Source organism: Mustela nivalis (genome assembly GCF_964662115.1).
Source record: "Mustela nivalis genome assembly, chromosome: 3".
NCBI lineage: Eukaryota > Metazoa > Chordata > Mammalia > Carnivora > Mustelidae > Mustela > Mustela nivalis.
The window spans coordinates 123,713,985-123,734,522 of NC_139022.1; the positions used below are offsets into that span (position 1 = coordinate 123,713,985).

At 42.0% G+C, this 20,538-nt stretch overlaps 1 protein-coding gene across 9 annotated transcripts in view; it reads right to left on the reverse strand.

Moving 5' to 3' along the window:
* TENM2 (teneurin transmembrane protein 2) overlaps positions 1-20,538 on the reverse strand; it is a 1,882,184-nt gene that overhangs the window by 62,194 nt on the left and 1,799,452 nt on the right. For 8 of the 9 annotated variants that reach the window (XM_082724104.1, XM_082724103.1, XM_082724105.1 and 5 more), the window contains 6 exons: positions 18,521-18,782; positions 17,473-17,740; positions 11,646-11,789; positions 10,765-11,014; positions 3,237-3,257; positions 40-272 (listed from right to left, as the gene is read on the reverse strand). In XM_082724104.1, coding sequence (XP_082580230.1) covers positions 40-272; positions 3,237-3,257; positions 10,765-11,014; positions 11,646-11,789; positions 17,473-17,740; positions 18,521-18,782 — 1,178 coding nt within the window. The remainder of the gene's footprint in view (positions 1-39; positions 273-3,236; positions 3,258-10,764; positions 11,015-11,645; positions 11,790-17,472; positions 17,741-18,520; positions 18,783-20,538) is intronic. The other variant, XM_082724108.1, reaches the window with a different exon arrangement.

Here is a 20,538-nt window from a genome sequence, read left to right on the forward strand (position 1 = left end):
AGCTTGAGACAAGGGGCTTTCTTCCTTGGTAGCCTTTACCTCGAGGGCTCATCAGGGTGGCATCCACGGCCTTCCCTCCGTCCCCACAACGGGCTTCATCGAAGGGCAAGCATTGCTCTCCGGTCCCCGCCACCACTTCTGAATTCCCAGCCAGGTCTTTAGCTCCACTCAGAGACTTGACTCGGTAGATTCGCCGACTGTTGGTGTCAGACACGTAGAGAGAGCCGGACACAGGGTCTACTGCCAAATAGTACTTGTGTGCTGGGTTGTTGCTTTGGAAGAAGCACAGAGAGAAATGAGAAGGGGGCTAAGCAGCTGGCCTACGGGATCAAAGAGGTGACAAAAATCCTAGCAAGACTTTAGACATTTCTAGCGTCTTTCCACTTTATTGAACTGGAAAGAATCTAACACAACAGCTTAGTGTTCTCACATGTCCTGGCTCTTAGCTACTGCCTTCTGACTGGACCTGAGCTCCTCAGGCTACGCAGAGGGTTCACGGTTTCCCGTCGTGCTAAAATACCACAGTTTCACTTAGCTGGTAGGAAAGATTCTGCTCTGGTCCTGCTTTTGTGTTTATGTTTTGTGTGTATCAGTCTTCTTTACTTCCCCCTTTGGGTTTGATATGTTTCTCAAGTGGAATTGAGGAACACTTCCATGAGACAAGGTTTTCTTTCTAGTTCATGTTTTCTCAGTGCTTCCAGGATACCAGATCATGAAGACTGGGGCAACCTAGAGTTTTCCTAACTTTGTGTTGGGAGGTTCCAAGAGGGATTCCCCAGTCCGCACCTCAGATCTTCTCTACTCTTGTTCAGTGTGGATATGAATAAAGTTGACTTTTTTTTTTTAAAGAAATTTGATGTCTTGCTGATATCACACCCAGAATCTGGGATTACTGAGGGAGGAGACATAGTTTTTGAATTTGGGTAATAGTGAGGCCACAGGTGTGAACCAAGATCTGCCAAGGCCCTAAGCTACACTAGGACAGAAATTCTCTTGTGTGTGAGAAATGTTAATAGGAAGGCACTAAGCCTCAGAGACTTGGATCTCTATCTCTGCCGTGCATCTAGCTGTTCTATATGCTGCAGATCAGGACAGACTAAGACACAGGAAACTCTAAACTCAACACTGACACAGCTGGTGACCTGAGGTAAGTCTCTTGGCTGTGTTGGGTCCTAGATTGCTGGTTTGGATAATGAAAAAATCAGGTCATTGCACATGTCCCTTTTGGCTCAAAACCCTACCGTTCCTTCCCTTTGCAGTGTCTGTCGCGTTATAAGAGGTTCCCAACAGAACAGGAGCTCATGCTATTCCTATACTGTTATTAAATCACTGCCTTTAGGATACCTCTAGTCAATGCCTCTCTGCCCTAGGGTGGTAGACAAGGTTTTGATGCCACATGCTGAAAATGAGCACAGGCCTCTTGTTTTTCAGTTATTTTTCCATTGTAATTTGGAATTATGGGAAGGAAAAGGATAGGAGAGGTGAAGGCAAGGTGAGAGGATGATTGTGTTGGATGCATGTGTCTTGTAGACATCAGCTGGTAAATTACTAATTAAAACACCCCTATTTGGGTTCTTCCCCGATTTAAGGAAGAAAAGAACTATGAAGCTATTTTTAGGAACAGTTTGTGAATCGAGACCATCTTTAATTCCAGCTTCTCCTCAGGTTGCTATTAAGACACATAATTGAACTGGAAGTCAAGGTCTTTCTAAAATTCGAGCCTAGATCACTTGTTTAAAAGAGTAGGCTACCAGGGTTCCTTTTCTTTCCTTCCCTACCTTCTTCTTCTTCTTTCTTTTCTTTTTTTTTTTTGGCTATTAAGTCTTTAGAGAATATCCACATATGCAAAACAAATTAGGGCAGAAAGGGAAAACTTCATGCCATTTTTTAATTAGATGCTGTACTTTGTTACTGAATGAATAGTGGCTGGCGTGATCAACAGAAGGATGAGGGCACTGCACATCTGTGCCTATCTATGAGCAAGATAATTAATTCTGGGCTTTCTAGGGAGCCCGATTCAAAAAAGCTTTTCAAAAACTCTGGCAGAAGAGCAGATGTGTGAGGATGTGGGGTCAGTCATTGCTGGGGTCTTATTCTTCCCCATGGTGTCATACCCATCCCAACCAAGATTCTTAGAGAGACTCTTGGGTAGATGGACAGCCTTGTTTCCATATCTGTGGCTATGGTGAAAGTCAAATGGGGTATGTGAATTTGAATGGAGAGTGTCCTTCCAGGGCATTGCTAATTTTTTTTTTTAAACTTGGCCCAGTTGGGGCACCTAGAAGCATCCCAGATTTGGAGTATGGAGGAGGTGGCCAAGGGCTTATATGCATGGCTTTTCCACAGACTTTGATGATCCTGTAAAACCTGACTCCTCTCTATGTCTAATTCTCATGTAACATCAGGAAGAAGTCCCTTCCCTGTTTCATTTCAAGAAGTAAGAAGAAGCATTCCCTTGAGTTTTAAAATACGTCGTTTTGCTTTTCTATCTTCTTCCAAATAAAAAGGTCACTTTTCCTCCATTTCAGTGCAACCTGGGGTCCTGACATTTTCGTGACTTTGTAATGGGAAGCTCCCCAGAGCCATATGCACACATATGTGTGTTGTGCACTATATATGTGAATTTTACCAATATTGTTTTAAATGATAACCTGGAGCAGTTGAATGACGAAGGCTATTTAGATGAAAACTACTTGGACTACGCCCTTCCTACTCCTTAAAAGTGATTTAACTCTATGAAAATTCCCAATGCATCTGACTGTTGGATTCATTCTGACCAGCAGATTGGCAATTAACTTGTTTTTTTTAAAATGACCATATATCCAGGGGAAAAAATCATTAATGAGTTGAAAATGAGTTTTTGACCCGTTTCCAGTTCATTAAAGCTTTTGTGAACCCAGTCCAGCATTTACAAAAGCCAGAAGTTTGCCTCAACTGTTTAGCCCAATTATGGACCGCACTGAGCAGTCGGGATAAAAGTTCGCTGAGGGTTCATTATCTTGCACTTGCATCTCCCGGAAATTCTAATTACTGTCAGCTTATTTGGTTGCTTTTTGACTGCATTTCATAATTGCTAAAGCTTATCATATCCACAACACACAATTAGCACATAAAAAAGTTACTATATTTGGTACATAAAAATACACAACATTACACAAGAAGCACAAAACAAAAAGCAAACACAAGGAAGCAAACGAACCATATCAAATTATACGGGAAAGAGTTCTTGGTCTTACCTATGTTTAAACTCTTTATTTCTTTATAGAAAGAAAACAGAAGGAAAAAGAACAAACAGTTAGCTGAAGAATTGATGATAAAGCAAACACAACATTTTTATTTCTTACATAAAGGGGCCCAAAAAAAGTCTTTTTTTTTTTTTCCCCTTCTGGATGACAGCTTCTGATTCAGTCATGTGGGGAGCACTCCTGATTTTGGACTCCTCCTGGCCATTGAAAAATCTAGACAAGAATGCTTGAATTCTCTGACCAGTGATGTGGCTGTCCCATGACATAGGTGGCAACAGGTGAAACAGGTCTTCTGGCTAACGAAAGGATGCCAAATAGGTCACCTCTCGAGTGCCAATACCTATTGATGAGTAATGGCTGCCAGGAGGGCGGGAGTATGATTCTGAAGCCGAATGCAAGCCCAACTATAAAGAGTGTTGTGACTCATTTGTAATGTCTGTCCTGGGTGTGGGAGGGAGCCTGGTGCCACCTGTGCCGTCTATTTGCCATTGGTGCATTACAGGGTAGAGTCCGCACCACCCAAGAAAGCCTCTTCCCAAATCCATCTGCAGTTTGGCAATCATTCTCTTGGACCCTGAGAGTCTTAACCATTTCCTATCCCTGCTCCATGACACCTTCCCTCTCCCTGTCTCATTCTGCATGTGTGGGACCCCAAATATGCATTCTTTCTTACAGATAACACCCATAGGTGAAATTCATGGCTATCAATATCCACTCATAACTGCAGCCAAAGACTCCGGTTACTGTTCCTTTTCTGGGAAAGTGGTAAATGTTTTGTTTGTTTGTTTTTGTTTTTAGAACAAAAATACATGCCAGTTTCAACAGGAAAGTGGCTAGAGTTAACACCATTAGGCGAAGAGGAAAGAAGCTAAGGTCTCAATAAAGAGAACTGCTTCTCATTCCTGAGGCTTCTAAGACCACAGTGGAAGGAGTCCTTAAACCCTCTTCCCTTCTGGTTGAGGAGCCAGGTTTCAGGAAAGGGACAAAGAGGGCTTAATGTCCTGATTCCTGCTTAGGTGCAGCCTGGGCCTCTGCCAGGGGCCATGCTTAGTAGTGGGTTTGCACAGGGATTACATTTTTATATTTTATTCCAACGTGTTAGTTTTCGTTAAAAAAAAAAAAAAGTTAATTAAATGATGCTGATAACTCCTGAGCTCTGACTGACATAGTGCAATTTAAGATTCATTCTGCAAAGCCTGGTATGTCAGGGTGGCAGCCGGGAATTCTCGCGTCTATTTTATATTGCTTAATGAAAGTGAAATGTTATCTGCCACCAGTGGTAGTCATATTTGGCTCTTAATTATTGCAATATCAATTCCAGTTTTTTAGTCAAGATTTTGTGAAAAGACTGGATGGGATTTGGGTCTGCAGACCTGACCTACTTCTTTCCCGAGAACATCTGCTTTAAGTTGATTAATATAATATCTATGCTGGGGAAAGGAGAAGGGCAGGAGTGGGGAGACCAAGTCACTGAGGGTATAGTCCAAATGATAATATGGATATGAGCTTTGGAGAAAGGCTGAGTCACTGCTATTCCAGCCCAGGGCCATTGGCAGAGAGGGTGCTTAGCAGCCAACAACCTAAAATAGCAGCACTGAGTCAGTCTATGTAGATCAGCACTGGGGCCATCCTTACAAGGACAGACCTAAGCTGTGTGTCCATGCCTCAATGATGCAAACCCTTTAGGCAGAGCCTTTGAGGGCAAGGTGGCCTTGGATTCAAGAATCAAGATGGCTTAGCTCTGCACACTGTGTCTCAGTGAGTCTTCTGGGAGGTCTTCAGGGCTCTCCAAGCACACTCAGTTCATCATGCAGAGCCCTCATCAGGCTGTGTTGTGATTTATGTGTGTGTGTTTGTCTTCCTCACTTTGTTGTGAATGGGAGCAAGTAAATATGGATACGGCATACTCATCTCCTTGGTGTTGATTCTTAGTAGCGAGCCCTTGAGAGAGAAAGGACTGGGAAAATGGGTTCTTGAGTGAGAGAAGGAAGAAATGAGGCTGCTTCCCTTAGTGCTGGGCAGACCATGCCTTGGACTTGTTCCAGTCACTCATGTTCTGCTCAGAATCACAAAGCTGCAATCAGTTGAGACTATTGCCTCCTTCCTTTCCAACTATCTCTATGCCATAGAATAGGGTAAAACTGGAGTGGCCCCAGTTTTATGTTTGTTTGAATTCTAAGAAAAGGGAAGCTGGTTGGGATAAATTTAGTTTAGATTTGGGGGAGCATGGTTATGTGACTCATATGGAGTTCTTTCTCTGTCTAGTTAGATTATTGCTAGTCATTATGGTAGAGGAGTGGCTTTCAGATTCTGCAGATTAATCTAGCATTATTAGTGGGAGTGTAATGCCCATGTCACCAAATGGGTGTGGCTTGGCTTACTCTGAGTGGACCCCTAGCTCATTCCATCGATGTTAATGGCCTCCACAACTTGAGAGACATGGAACCAAGGACAAATTCCAACACAAGGCAGGACACAGGTCTGTGTCTCCTTTAACTCAAGCAGGGGGTCTAGAAGCTTTGGTGTGGACCAAACACTACTCTAGGCATCAAAGGGCTAAGACGCCCAAGGTGCCTGCTCTACAGAAGCTTACACACTAGCACCCTGAAGACTTACACAGAATATTTCACTATTACCAGGACATCAATGACAAGTTGGCTCATGAGTGTCCACTCAAAGACTACTCAGATTATTCACTGTACAAAGAAACCTGAAGTGCCCAGAAATACTATGAAAGAAGCTTGATCAAGGTTTTCCCAAATTTTAAACTCTTAACAATTTTCACAACATCAGCAGTAATCAATTGTGAACATGATAATTTATCAATTATCTGAAACACATTTTGACTATCATTATCCTAGAGGAAAGACAGAATATTGATCTATTCTTTCTATAGATAATGACAGTATAAAATCATTGTCATATTAAAAGATGATCAAAGAGTATGCAGCCAAAAAGTGTAGGAAAATAAATATCATGGAAGTGTACTAGTACTTAATGAATAAAAAAATTTAGGCAACTTATTTGGACTTTGTGATGTCTGTACTAACTTTCAGTTTTTCAAAATGTGTAATTTGTTTTGGTTTCTTTTCTGATCCTGAGTAATATTCAGTTTCACTCTGAAATTATGTAAGATTCAGGCTCCATGAAAGCTGGACCCGTCTTAGTAAAAGGGCTTTGAAAACAGTGCCAAGAATTGCTCAAAGTTTCATGGGAATATTGTGGTTATTGTTTTTCTGGGGAGGGATGCTGTGTTGTATTTTGTTTCATGACCTTGGTGTTTATACTCTGACCAGACAAGGAAAGCATTTCCTTGGTAACTAGAACCATCTATTCCTCCCTAACATTCTATACTGGTATCAAGCAGCGTCTCCTGTTGAAATTCTCAGGCGAAGCTTATCTTTGGTGAATGATTCTTCCAACCTCTGCTGCCCTTGCCCTCGTTCCTAGGCTCCCACTTTTTTGTGACTCTTCCCTCTTCAGCACTAACATGTCTGGACTGGACAGTTCCCTTCCCTAAAGCTCTTCTCTGATGCAATGCGGCTGTCGCCCCACTTCAACAGCACTGTCAGAATCTCAGCATAGGGAAGTATTTAGTTGGGAAGTGGAAGTGATATTTAATATCATAATATAATTTTGAATTTGGAAAATACATTTTTTTAAGAATTTCAAATATCATAGAAAGTGTGAGATTCTTATGTTTTAGTACAAGAGGTCAAGTTAAGAAAAGGGAGAGAGGCACTGTCCCATACCTTATAATTTATTGCCTTAAATTGTGTCCAATCCCTAAGATAATCTCAAGTTGAGGAGGAAGGTAAGATTTTCCCAAAACAGAAATGCACTCTAGGATGTCAGTGACTGATAAATTTACTCTTATAAGCCTTGGGTTTTCCAAGGATCACCTAGAGAGGGTGTAGTTGTAAGAAAGGAATTGGGCTGCTAAGAGTGGATAACAGGTTTTTTGGGAAAGTGGATGTTGAAAATGTCTTGAACGCCAATGGAACTGAAACATACAAGTGATGACCATTTTACCTAAGAAGGCAGCTCTTTTTAACATTAGAAGTTTTCCACGTGTGTAGAACTCTGCCCCTGATGTTTTGGATAGGCAAAAGGAGGAGGAATAGAGAAGGATAGTGAAGGAACCATGGGAACATTTATATACAATTCTGATTCAGAGGCTCAGCTCTGGGGTATGAAGTGAGATTGGAAGGGCACCGACTTCTGAAACGAAATCATTCAGCTGCCAACTCACAATGGAGAAAAGACATAAGCAAGACAGTTCTCTTTCCCCTCCTCCCTCCCTCTGCTGGTTACTGTTTTGAAGAGAGGGGGTTGACAGCCCTTTGTTTTCTGGTATGTAGTGGGAAGAAAAGAAAAATCAAACCAGTGTTCTTGTAAAAGCTTAACTTTTAATCATCTCTGGATGCTTGACTGATGAAAGCAAGAATAAGTCCAGAGGTGGTTAAAAAGTTTAAAAGTCAAACCAAACCAAACCACACATCTGTTGAGGGAAATTGGCAGTTACACTCCCTCTAGCTTGATGTCACCATGTGGGTGAAGCGTGGCTTGTTCTGAGAGGGCCTTTAGCTCCTATCATTAAAGTTGTGGCCTCTACAACTTGAGAGACCTGGAATCAGGGAGAAAGTCCAACAAAAGGCAGGACACTGGTCTGTGTCTCCTTTAACTCAAGCAATGTGTCGTGAGCCCCCGGTGTGGACCAGGCAGGGCCCTAGGTATCAAGGGGCAAAGTGCCAAAGGCATTTGCACTCTAGAAGTGCAAACACTAGGGCCCTGAAGACTTGCATGGAAATAACTGAAAAACAAGGCAGTAAAGAGAATCAGTTTTGGTGGAAAACTAAAGTTGAAGTGACCCAGAGGAAGGTGAGAATTATTTTTGCAAGGGTGGTCAGGCTTTATGGAAGACAGGAACCTTCAAAATGAGCTTTAAAGATGGACACAATGAGGCAGATTAGATAGAGAAAGTATTTAAGTAGAGTGAATAGCATGAGTAGTTTGGAGCCAGGGATGTAGCTGGCAAGTGCTGGTTTGGCTGATCACCTAGAGCCACAACAAAGAAGTAAGCGTGTAATGTGGACAAATTGCCAGATTTTAAAAAAAAATGCCAGATTAAAAAAAAAAAAACAAAAACGCATCCCTAATGGGAAAGCAGAATGCTACCTTCACCCCCTTCCCTGCCCTCCTTCCCTGGCTCTCCACTGCCTATGGGAATCCTGAAGAGAGGACTCTCCTAGGATAAAAAGGGAAATAAATGTTTTGGGAAGGAGACCTAGCGGGGGAGCTCTAGGAAATGTGGTTCATCTGATTATCAATTTGACAGCTTGAGGATTATCTAGCCTTTTCTATTTTATCTCTTTCCTCCTCTCATTGTTCATCTTTTGGTTATTATACCTTCCTAGTCCACCCCATGGCCTCCCCTTGTTTCCATGATGGGTCATTGGTTCTTCTAGAACAGTAAGTCTGAATTGTCTCTCCCTTCCTGGTGCCCATCTGTGACCCTCACCTGGGCGCCCTTTGAGCCTGTTTCTTCCCCTCCTAGACCTATAGAGCTCAGCATATGCTTGGCTAACATCATGCTCAGTAAATGCCCACTGGATCTCTGAGGCTATAACCTTCTTGAGGTGGAGTTGGGGTTTTCTCCTCTCTCTCTCTTTCTCCTTTAATCCCTCCCAGTGGTTGGCACAGTTGCAGCTCCCAGGAATACTCAGCAGCACTTGCTGATCCTCCAGTCACTTATCTTTCTCCTAGAAGGGGCCACCAAAAGGCAGGTGCAAACCTGCTACTTCCTCTAAGTCCTTCACGTGGTAGCTGAGGCTACTTCAGAAGGCACCACCACCTACGCAGCTGCCCAGGTCAAAATCCTAGTCATCACCCTTGATTCTTCTTTTTTTTTTTCTTTCCTCTATTTTATTCCACTTGATCCATCAACAATTCCCATCACATTTACTTTGAAAATATCTCCCAGTTGGAACACTCCCTTATCTCCCCTGCTACCCACCACCATCACCCAAATCCTGGTCAACTGTTACACTTCCCTGTGGCCTTCTGTGCCTCCACACTTGCACCCTACAGTCCATTCATTAACACAATGACCAAAATAATCTTTAAAAAAGGAAAATTATGTCATGTCAACTCTACTCCACTTCAACATCTAATAGCCATGCATTGTAATGAGAATATAATTTACACTTGTCAACAAGGTCGTAAGATGCTGAAGCATTAGTCCCCTTCTGACCTTTCTGACCTCCTCAGAGACACTTTCTCCTGACCTCACTACCCTTCTGGCCATATAGGACTTACATCAGTCTCTTAAATAAACCAGATTATTTGTTTATATCAGGGCTTTTGCACAACTTACTCTCTGCCTGAAATACTTTTTCCCAGATCTTCACATGGCTGACTTCATCATTCAGGTCCCATCTCAAATGTCACATAGTACGAAATGTTTCTCTGACTACTCTGTCTCATATAGCTTCCTTAACCCTCCCAATCCCCACCATAGCCCTAGTTTTTACCCTGTTAGGTTTCTCTTAATGCATCATTATTATTATTTTTAATTTGTCCACATGATTTGAAGTTCCTTATCAGACCACAAATACAACAACTAGGGCTTTGCTTATTCCCAACTGTCCCCTCCTCCCTTGGCAGATAGTCTTGATACATATTACACATTCACCAAGAATTTTATCCCTTATTTATAGAATTCATTTCTTCTCCAGTTACAGAACTAGATTTGAGGGCCTGGAGTTAACTTTCCCAGGAAGAGAGTTTACAAGAACTTTTGCCCAGCACAGAGGAGTCTGGACTTCACATGTAGTAGCAAGCAATGACCAGGAGGACTCTATCAGGTGTGGCCAGAAGTTGCCTAGCAAGGCCTATGCAGCAATTCTAAGTCATATCCTAGTGAATGTGCAAAGAACCAGAGAATTTATAGAAAGATAGTGCAGAGAGACACTCAATATAAACATGTGAATTAGTCAATGAACATTTGTGGTTCTCAAACCCTGATGTACCTCACCAGCTTCCTCAGAGCTTGTCAAGGATAAAAGATGCCTTGGCTCTTCTCTAAACTTACTCAATCAGTGCTTCTGGGGTGGGCTCCAGCAGTCTGTAGTTTTAAGAAGCATCACTTCTGAAACCACTAAAGCAGACCCATATCTTGAAGTCCTGGTTCTTTCTCTGGGATGTGTCAGATTCTTGTGTGGAGGTTTTACAAAACACAGCTACTCAGGTCCCATCTCAAGCACCATGACCTAAAGCTTTCACCCTTGTTTTTAAGTCAGGTGTTAACAATTGTATCAAATACATGGGTTGTGTTTCATAGATTCAAAAAACAATTTCCCAACCCTTATTTGATTCTGCACCTAGGTTTCAAAGCTCAGCCCATTTTGTGGAATATATATTCTCTGGAGAATCCCCAATGTAATCATCATTTACCCAGTGAAGCTCTGTAGCAATGGGAGCAAAAGAGCAAAGGAAGGTTTTCTGTGTGGCCACTTACCGTAACTCCAAAATGCTGGTCACGTTTCGGGAGGGAAAGATGCGCCGGATGTAATTGAAATCTCCAACGAAGAGGCTCCCATCAATTCCAACAGCCAGAGCTACTGGGGCCAGCAGCTTGTTGCCTTCGGCAAGGCCATTGCAACTGGGACAGGAAATGCTTCGGCGGCGGCCATTGCCCATGATGCTGGTGATGATGGCAGGCTGCTGTGTCAGGAACTGGTTCTCCCCAGTGCCCTTGTGTAGGATTCCTTGGGGAAAGGAATTGGGGATGGTTACTGCAGCCTTCGCAGGAGGATACTTCTATCGGCTTATGGAGGGCAAGGGGCAGTGTTAGAAGAGAAACAGTAGGAAATTTTGACCTGTGAGGAACTCCTTTATTACCTCATGATGCTGAGAGAGCTGTAATGGGGCACTGACCCCTAAGGTTAAGATATCATTTGTAGGGGTAACTGAAGAAGAATTGTGAGGTACACTAAGGCAGATGGTTGGGGAAATACAGCCCAACATTCTTTGACAGTTAAAAGGGGAAGATGGAGGGGTGTGTGGTGTGGCTCAGTCGGTTAAGCATCTTAGGCTTTGTTTTGGCTCAGGTCATGATCTCAGCATTGTGAGATTGAGCCCCACGTTGGGCTCCCCACTCAGTGCAAAGTTTGCTTAAGATTCTCTTTCTTTCCCTCTCCCTCTGCTTGCATGTGCTCGCTCTCTCTCTCAAATAAATAAATCTTAAAAAAACTTAAAGGAGAAGGTGGAAAAACCTATGAGTATTTTGGACATTTGATGAAAAATGCTGAGGGAAGAGGACAGTCTACACTTGAATGTCAAAGCTGCAGAGAAGGTTCTGGAGGAGCTGTATGTGGGAAAGAAAATGAGCCCACATACCACTTTTAACGTTGAGAATGTGATGCTTGTCCAGAGACCAGCCACCGAGGTTGGAAGGGTCCAGCTCGAATCCTTGAAGGAGGGCGGTCCTTTTCTCCCACAGAATTAGACTGGGGCAGGTCTCATACTCAAACCCAACAGACACTGAAAGATAAAAGTGGGTGGGGCAGAGTGGAGAAAAGAGTTTCCTTGATTACTCCGGAGCTTTCCAGCTGGAATGAGAAACACATGTTCATGGTAATTCGGATTCCTTTCCAGAAACTCACTCAAGGAGGCGGGTTGATTGCTTTTCTCCTTGTGATTCCACACAATATTAAATTCAGATTTCAAGCTGAACTCAGCCTTGAAACTTTATACAGTAGTACTCTGTGGGGATAGAAAGACTTTTCCAATGAACAGCTGGCTTTCAAAAATGACCCTAGTGACGTAGAAGGAGAAGCATCACTTAAAAATGAAATATAACTCTCCTTTAGAGATGGACAGGAGACTGTTTCTCTCAGGCTGCTGTTCATGGCATGCATTTATTACACTCGGTGTTATTTATTTTAGCTCCCGAGGAGGAAGGCCTATGGAAGCAGAGTGCCTCATTTATAAGGAGACTCTGGAGGCAACAGCTTGTGTAAGTTAAGGCTCTCTATATGATCACTTAGGATTCCAGAGAGTGCCAGGCAAGGCAGGCACGGGGACAAAGCCTGCCAATTATGTGACAATTCAGTGGGGAACAGCATCCAAAGACTGTAAAAATCTTGCATTTGCCACATAGACAAATGGGAGAGGGATGTGGGAGATGAAGAACTTCAGTTCTAACTCGGTTCCTGCTCACACTTCTCGTGGCTCTGTTTTCCCCACGTGTAACATGGAGCAAGTGAAGCCTCAGTTTCTCCGAGAGATGTGGTAAGGATAAATGAGACAAAATGCCAAGATGCCACACATTTCTAAAGGCAACATTGCTTCAGAAATACGAGGTGCTGTTATTACTTGTATTCCTACTACATTACATTCTTAACTATGTGTGCCACCTCTCGGGATTTTCCACGGCTTCTTTTAGATCCTGAAGTATAGGAGCATTGATATGAATGGAAGATATGTTTTAGTAAACAACAACAACAACAACCCACATATATTTCCTAACTTGTCCTGTGAAAATTCTAAGAAACAACAATCAACCCAGAAGCAAAGAGAATTGCAGGTGTCCGGCTTGTGGCCTTGAAATATTGTTTCTCATTAAAAGGAAATCAGGCAGGGCTCCTTGACGAAATGGCTAGAGCAAGAAACGTGTAAGATGAGACTAGGCCATTTTATTATACCAGAGAGCAAGGAAGAAATAGAAATCTACTCGAGTTATATCAAAAGAATCTGGGAGTCAGTCTGAAGAGTGCCCCACTGACCAAAAATGGGACAATTCAACCATTAGTAGGGATAATAACTTCATTGGGTTGAAACATATTAGATACATTTTATTCTATGAGTTCATGATACTAGAAAATCAATTTGCTACCATTAGAGGATATTAGAGGACCAATTTATTATACTGAAAATAGTAAATAAAGGGAAACAATTGGCATTTGTCTCTTCTTTCTTATTTGAACTATCCCTCATATAACCAAGTAGCTAATGAGAAAATATCTCTATATAAAAGTATTCCCATTATTAAATGGAAAAGCAATGACAAAATTAAAATATGACTTTGCAATTCCTAATGACTTAATGGATCTAGGCAATGAGCATCAGTGGCCACCAAAGTCACAGAAGGAAAAACAAGAAGACCTTAGATGCCTCCTGGTGGAAGATGACAGTACCTATCCAGCTGTCCTGCTTAATAGAAAGATCAGAAAATAAGAAACCTGGGAATAAATTTAACCAAAGAGGTGAAGGACCTATATGCTGAAAACTACAAGATGTTGATGGAAGAAGACACAAATAAATGGAAAGATATTCTGTGTTCATGGATTAGAATGATTACCATCATTAAGATGTCCACACTACCCAAAACAATCTATGGACTCAATGTGATCGTTAACAAAATTCTAATGTCATAATACTGAAACACAAAAATGAACAACAATCTTAAAATGCGTATGAAACTGCAAAAAACCCCAAGTAGCCAAAGCAATCTTGGGAAGGAACAAAGCTAGAAGCATTACACATCCTAATTTGAAACTGTATCACAAAGCTATTGTAGTCAAAACAGTATGGGATGGGCATAGAGACAGACACACAGATCAGTAGCATGAAATAAATGGTCCAGAAATAAACCCACACATATATGGTCAATTAATTTATAACAAAGGAGGCAAGAATATACCACGAAGAAAAGACAGTCCCCTTAATAAATGGTGTTGGGAAAACTAGACAGCCACATGAAAAAGAATGAAACTGGACGACTATTCTACATCATACACAAAAATTAATGCAAAATGGATTAAAGACTTGAAACCATAAAACTCCTAGAAGAAAACATAGCTGGTCTTGACATCTTGACGTCGGTCTTACAGATGATTTTTTGATTTGACACCCAAAGCAAAATAAGTAAGTGGGACTGTATCAAGCTAAAAATCTTGTGTGCAACAAAGGAAACCATCAACAAAATGAAAAGACAACCTACTGAATGGGGAAAAATAGTTGCAAATCCTGTGTCTGATAAGGGGTTAATATCTAAAACATATAAAGAACTCGTATAACTTGGTATGAAAAGGCAAACAACCCAAGTAAAAAATGGGCAGACTACCTGAATAGACACTTTCCCAAAGAAGACATACAGAAGGCCAACAGCTTCATGAAAAGATGCTCAACATCACTCATCATCAGGAAAAGGCAAATCAAAACCACAATGAGATACCACTTCACACCTGTTAGAATCGCTACTATCAAAAGACAAGAAATTACAAGTACTGGAAGAGATGTGGACTAAAGGGAAGCCTCATGCACTGTTGGTGAGAATGTAAATTGAATGCAGCCACTACAGAACACAGTATAGAGGTTCCTCAAAAAAAAATTACAAATAGAATTACCATATGACCCAGAAATTCCACTTTAGGTATCCTTCCAAAGAAAATGAAAATGAAAATGCAAACTCAAAAAGCACCTGTACCCCATGTTCATTGCAGCATCACTTACAATAGCCAAGATATGGAAACAATCTAATTGTCCATTAATGGCTGAATGGATAAGGAAGGTGTGTGTGTGTGTGTGTGTGTGTGTGTGTGTAATATTATTCAGCCACAAAAACCCTGAAATTTTGCCATTTGCAACAACATGGATGGACCTTGAAGGCATTATGTTAAGTGAATAAGTTAGAGAAAGAAAACTACTGTATGATTTCACGTCTAGGTAGAGTCTTTAAAAAAATAAAACAGAGTTACAGAGAGAGATTGGCTTGTTGCTAGAGGCAGGGTGTGGGAGGTGAGAGAAGTGGGTGAAGGGAGTTAAAAGTAAAAACTTCCAGTTATAAAATAAACAAGTCTTGGGAAACAATGTATGGCATAGCAACTATAGTTAATAAACTGTATTGCATATGGTAAGTTGCTAAGTGGTAGGTCTTAGGAGTTCTCATCACAAGAAAAAATATTTATAACTATTGTGTGATGGATTTTTTTAATTTTTTATTTTTTATAAACATATATTTTTATCCCCAGGGGTACAGGTCTGTGAATCACCAGGTCTACACACTTCACAGCACTCACCAAAGCACATACCCTCCCCAATGTCCATAATCCAACCCCCTTCTCCCAACCCCCCTCCCCCCAGCAACCCTCAGTTTGTTTTGTGAGATTAAGAGTCACTTATGGTTTGTCTCCCTCCCAATTCCATCTTGTTTCATTGATTCTTCTTCTACCCACTTAAGCCCCCATGTTGCATGTGTGATGGATGTTAAGAGACTTGCTGTGATCACTGCACAATATATGTAAATATGGAATGTTTTATACCTGAAACTAATGTAATGTTGGATATCAATCATGCCTCAATAAAAAAATAAAGTTGATCTAGATTAAAAACAAAAACAAAAACAAAAACAAAACCCCTCAAATCTGAACCTTAGAAAGCCTCAAGATTCCACTCTCACCTCAGTTTACAAGAGATCTAGAACAAAGCAATATTTTAAGCAGACACAAAGACACAATCAGAAAACAAACTAGACTATAGAAATTCTACAGGCAAACAATGCAGTTGATGTAAAATAAAATATAGAACTTAAAAAAAAACGGAGCTGGACATGAAAGGGAAAACTATAGCTTAAAAAAATTTAAGAGAAATCAAAATTGCAAAAGGTGAGTCTTATTTGGATTCTGGTTAAAACAAAGCACGAATATTTTATGATATTCATAAGAAAAACAAAATATTAAATAATGGACTATTTGAAGATATTAAGAAATAAGTATTTTAAAAATTGTGATAACTGTTGGCATGTTTTTGAAGAGTTTTTTAGAGATACATGGTGAAATATTATGGATAAAATGATGCGATATCGGAGACTCAGAAAAATATCAGGAGCAGGGAGGGAGGTGGATGAAAGAATGGAAAAGCCAGTATCCATCATGACTTGATAATGCCAGAAGCTAGATGCACGGGGATGCACTATAATATTCCAACTACTTTTTGATGTTGGGTATTATTTTGATATTGGTAAAGACTGGTATAGGATTTGATGGGTCACTTTATATTAAGTGGCACTAGTTACTTCAGTCACGTATTACCATCTTTATTAAGAAGTACCTGAACTTGCCCATGAACCAGACCACTAGAGCCATCTCCTGAGCATGTGTAACCTGCTAGATATGAGGATTTAGGCAACTCCTTCACCCTCTCCGTCCTGTCTTATTGGCACAATGGGGTAAGGAGAGTGCCTCCTTGATAAGATTATTGAGAGTTTACTGGGAATAAAGTATTTAGCGTGGTGCTCTGCACAAAGGGAGTGTCTCATAAATACTGGCTGCCGATGACAGTGAGAATTTCCAAGTTTGCTGGCTTCTTATTTTAGTAACTTATTATAATTCTTGGAAATTGCAAGCCTAGTGGTGAAGAAAATATAGGATTCTGGATTTTAATTAATCCCACACAGCTTTCTACAAGTAGGAAAAGATACTGAGTTGGTTGGTATTCATCCACAGCTCACAAGTCTTCAGAGACTGATAACCAACAGACTCTTTTCTTATGGCGGTCTTTCATCAGTGGGCCATCGTGCAATTCCCTTGAAGGCACAGGCTGAAACACAGCATGTGGCTTTCACATCCCCTCCAGCTCTGTTTTCTGATTCTCGTGGTGCATTCTGAGCCATTTGCAAGTGCTCTCTGGAACATGATCTAGCCCCTGTTTTGCCTCTTTTCCCTATCTCGAATGTTCTCCTGTCCATACATTCTACCCACACTGGCCTTCTCTTTATCTTTCAAACACACCTAGCTCTTCTTGCCTTTCTTCCCCAGAAAAAAAATGCTCTGTCCCTGATTTTCACATGGCTCCTTCTTGTCATTCAAGACAAGAAGGTGCCAAGAAGAGCAGGTGCCCCTGCTGAAGTGTCACCTGCCGAGGAGACTTCCCTGAATGCCCCCCACCCCCACAGTTACTCTTGCCTCCCAGCAAATATCACTGATTTTTACTTCAATATTAGCCCATATCACTGCTTGATATTTTCTTGTCCCGTCTGTGGTTATTATGTTGATCCCTCAGTAGTGCAGAAGGTCCACGAAATAGGACTCTTGTCTTCCTCACTGATTACTGCATTCCTCTCGACTAGGATAGTGCCAGTAGAACTCCTGGTAGGAACTGGATATAGATCAAATTAATGCATGACTAAACCCAAGAGTCAATAGGAGTTGAAACCAAAACATACCAACAGCATCAGAGAGTCCATATACCCTTTGGCCGTAGGCATCTGTCTTATCCCAGATGAAGGTGTAGGCCAGGTTGGGAGAGGCCTGGAATGACTTCTGGAAGAGGTGGCCCTCTACAGCTACCATCAGGTGAACCTTGATAAGGTTCAGGGGCACCGTGGACTGGGTCATGGTGATCTTCAACAGAGACTTATAGCCCGCGGTCCTGGAGCTCAGGTAGCGAAGCTTCACATTGGAACCAGGGAGCTCAATTTCTTCATGAAGAACCTGGGGAGAAGATACTGCAACCAATGAGTTCTGGGCAAGTGGGCCGCTTACACACCCGAGGTTGCCTCTCTGTTGCTCTGCTCACCATAGCGTCATGCCTTACGTGGGGGGCAAGAACCACTTCCCATGACTGAGAGAGAGAAAACAAAAAACAAAAACAAAAACAAAAACATCCAAACTTTATCCTACACCATGGAGTGAAGGGGCTGAGGTTATGATTTTTGGATTAATAATTATTCCTGGTCACTGTTGTGTTTCTTTTTAAAAACCACACTGTTGGCAAAAGATGTAAATAAGAACAGCAGGCTTTATTGCTAGCTGCATGTAAGGAGGCCACAAGAGGCTGTAATTATATGAACCTGCAACTTCCAGTGACAATTGGTATAAAGCAACAGGGAGGCAATAATGTAATATGCCCTCTGTCCTAACACTGATGTAGATCGTTAAAGTGCCTCTTATCATGTATCTCTGTGACTAACAAGAATAAAAAGCAATTTGCAGGTGGGTTGCACATATGTATATTGTTTTTATTTTATTAACAGCTCCGGTGACTGCCAAAGCCTTGAACGACTATCTGAAAACATCTGGAATATCCAGGAGAGAATCAGTTTTCTCTCCAGTGACCATGAATCCTATTGTGTTCCTATTTTTTTTTGTCCCTCCCCCTTAATATTAGTCTCTGGCCCCCCTAGAGTGTGAGATGAGTTGAGGGGAAGCTGGCCAGCCGGTCTGGGTGAGGGCAGTATGGAAGAGTCCGACCCTGGTACCCGCCATTCCTACCTGGGTCTCCGGCACGATGGGATTCTGCCCCGGGGAAGCACTGAAGAAGGTGGACAGCGGGGAGGAGATGATGATAGGATCCGGTCGGACAAAGCCACTGAGGTCACAGCTGGGGATGGAGTTCTCCTCGGTCTTCATGACCAGGGTGTCCATGGCGTAAAAGCTATTCCACGGCAGCCACACGGTGCGCTCCTGGCTCATGAACGGGGCTCTCTCGAAGTGCAGGGTCAAGGAGGCACCCCCGTTGGCGATCAGGTCAAACCTGGACAGGGGGGAAGCGGGCTCAACTGAGCGGGCTGCATTTACCTTCAGAAAAGGCAGGGGCTCTGAACTCCAGCCCTGAGGGCAGTGCATAAGAGAACGCAGAAGAGGAACGTGGGCTTTGGAGGCAGATGGGCCGAGTTAGAACCCAATCTCTGCCACTTCCTAGTTGTGCAGCTGTGGGCACGTTACCAACCCTCTCTGAGCTCCTTTCTGCATCTGTGAATTGGGAAAAATTATACCAACTTCCCAGAAGGGCTGAGAGAATGACATGCGAGGAGTGTGGAGCACGGGTCAGCACACGAGGCACCCCTGAGCTAAATCCAACCTGCCACCTGTTTTGGCAAACAGAACTTTTATTGGAGTACAGCCACGCCGATTTGTTTACTTATCCTCTCCAGCTGATTTCGTGCTACAAGGCAGAGCTGAGTAGTTGTAACAAAAACCATATGGCATGCAAAGCCTAAAATATTTACTATCTGGCCCTTTACAGAAAAGTTTCCTCTGCCCCTGATGTAAAGCGCTTAGCATTGTGCTGGGCTAACACAAGTGTTGCATAAATAGTGGAGTTATAAAGATCACTGCTAAGTCATGGGAGAGCCTCATGAAAGCTTTCGTCTCATCTACCCGGACTATTATGAAATATATATTTGGTTCACGGAGCATTACCGTTGGAGAGACAACTGACATATGACGTTAGTTTCAGGTGTGGTATAACATAATGATTTGAAATGTTGCATATATTACAAAATGATGGCCACAAAAAGTCCAGTTAACATCTATCTACGCGTAGTTACAAATTTTTTTGTGATGCAAACCTTTACGATTTCTTCTCTCAGCAACTTTCAATATGCATACAGTGTTATTAACTATAGTCCCCATGCTGAATATTACATCTCCAGGATTTTACTTATTTTCTAGCTTGGAGTTTATACCTTTTGAACCCTTCATCTAACTTGCCTAGTTTCTGATATTTTTGATAATTGTTCTTAAACCTTATTCTGGTTTGTTCCTCAAGAGCTGGACAAAGGTGTATTCCTAGTAAAGTAAAACAAAGGTAGTTTTTTCCCAATTAACAGAAAAGGAGGAGGTTGATGGAGAGAAGTCTCTCAGTTTTATGTTTCTTTTCCTCCACCAGGATCTCAACTCTTTAAGGATGAAGGATGGTGGGGCTTTCTTGCTCACTTCAGAATTCCCAGCAATTAACAGACTTGCTGGATCATAATAAAAACAGTGAAAATATACAGGTCTGCTGGCTTCATCCATTTTGGGTAATACTTTTGGTGGGTTTCGTTTGTTCGTTTGTTTAATTTTAGTTGTTTACTTCTGTTTTTGTTTACTTTTGGTGTTTTAAAAAAATTTATTTATTTATTTGACAGAGAGAGAGAGAGAGATCACAAGTAGGCAGAGAGGTAGGCGGGGGGGGGGGGGGAAGCAGGCTCCCCGTCGAGCAGAGAGCCCGATGCGGGGCTAGATCCCAGGACCCCGAGATCATGACCTCAGCTGAAGGCAGAGGCTTAACCCACTGAGTCACCCAGGCGCCCCACTTTTGGTGTTTTTTTTAATAGACATAAAACGCATGGGTGAGGAGCACAGGAATACTAAGGTAAATAACTGAGCATAGGATATTTGTTTGTCTATTTAATTTGGGCGTGCACACTGCTGGGGATGGTGCTGTACAGGACACAGGAGAGAGTCAAATGTCTTGATATGATGGAACCAAATCATCGATGTCTGTGGCACACATTACTACACAA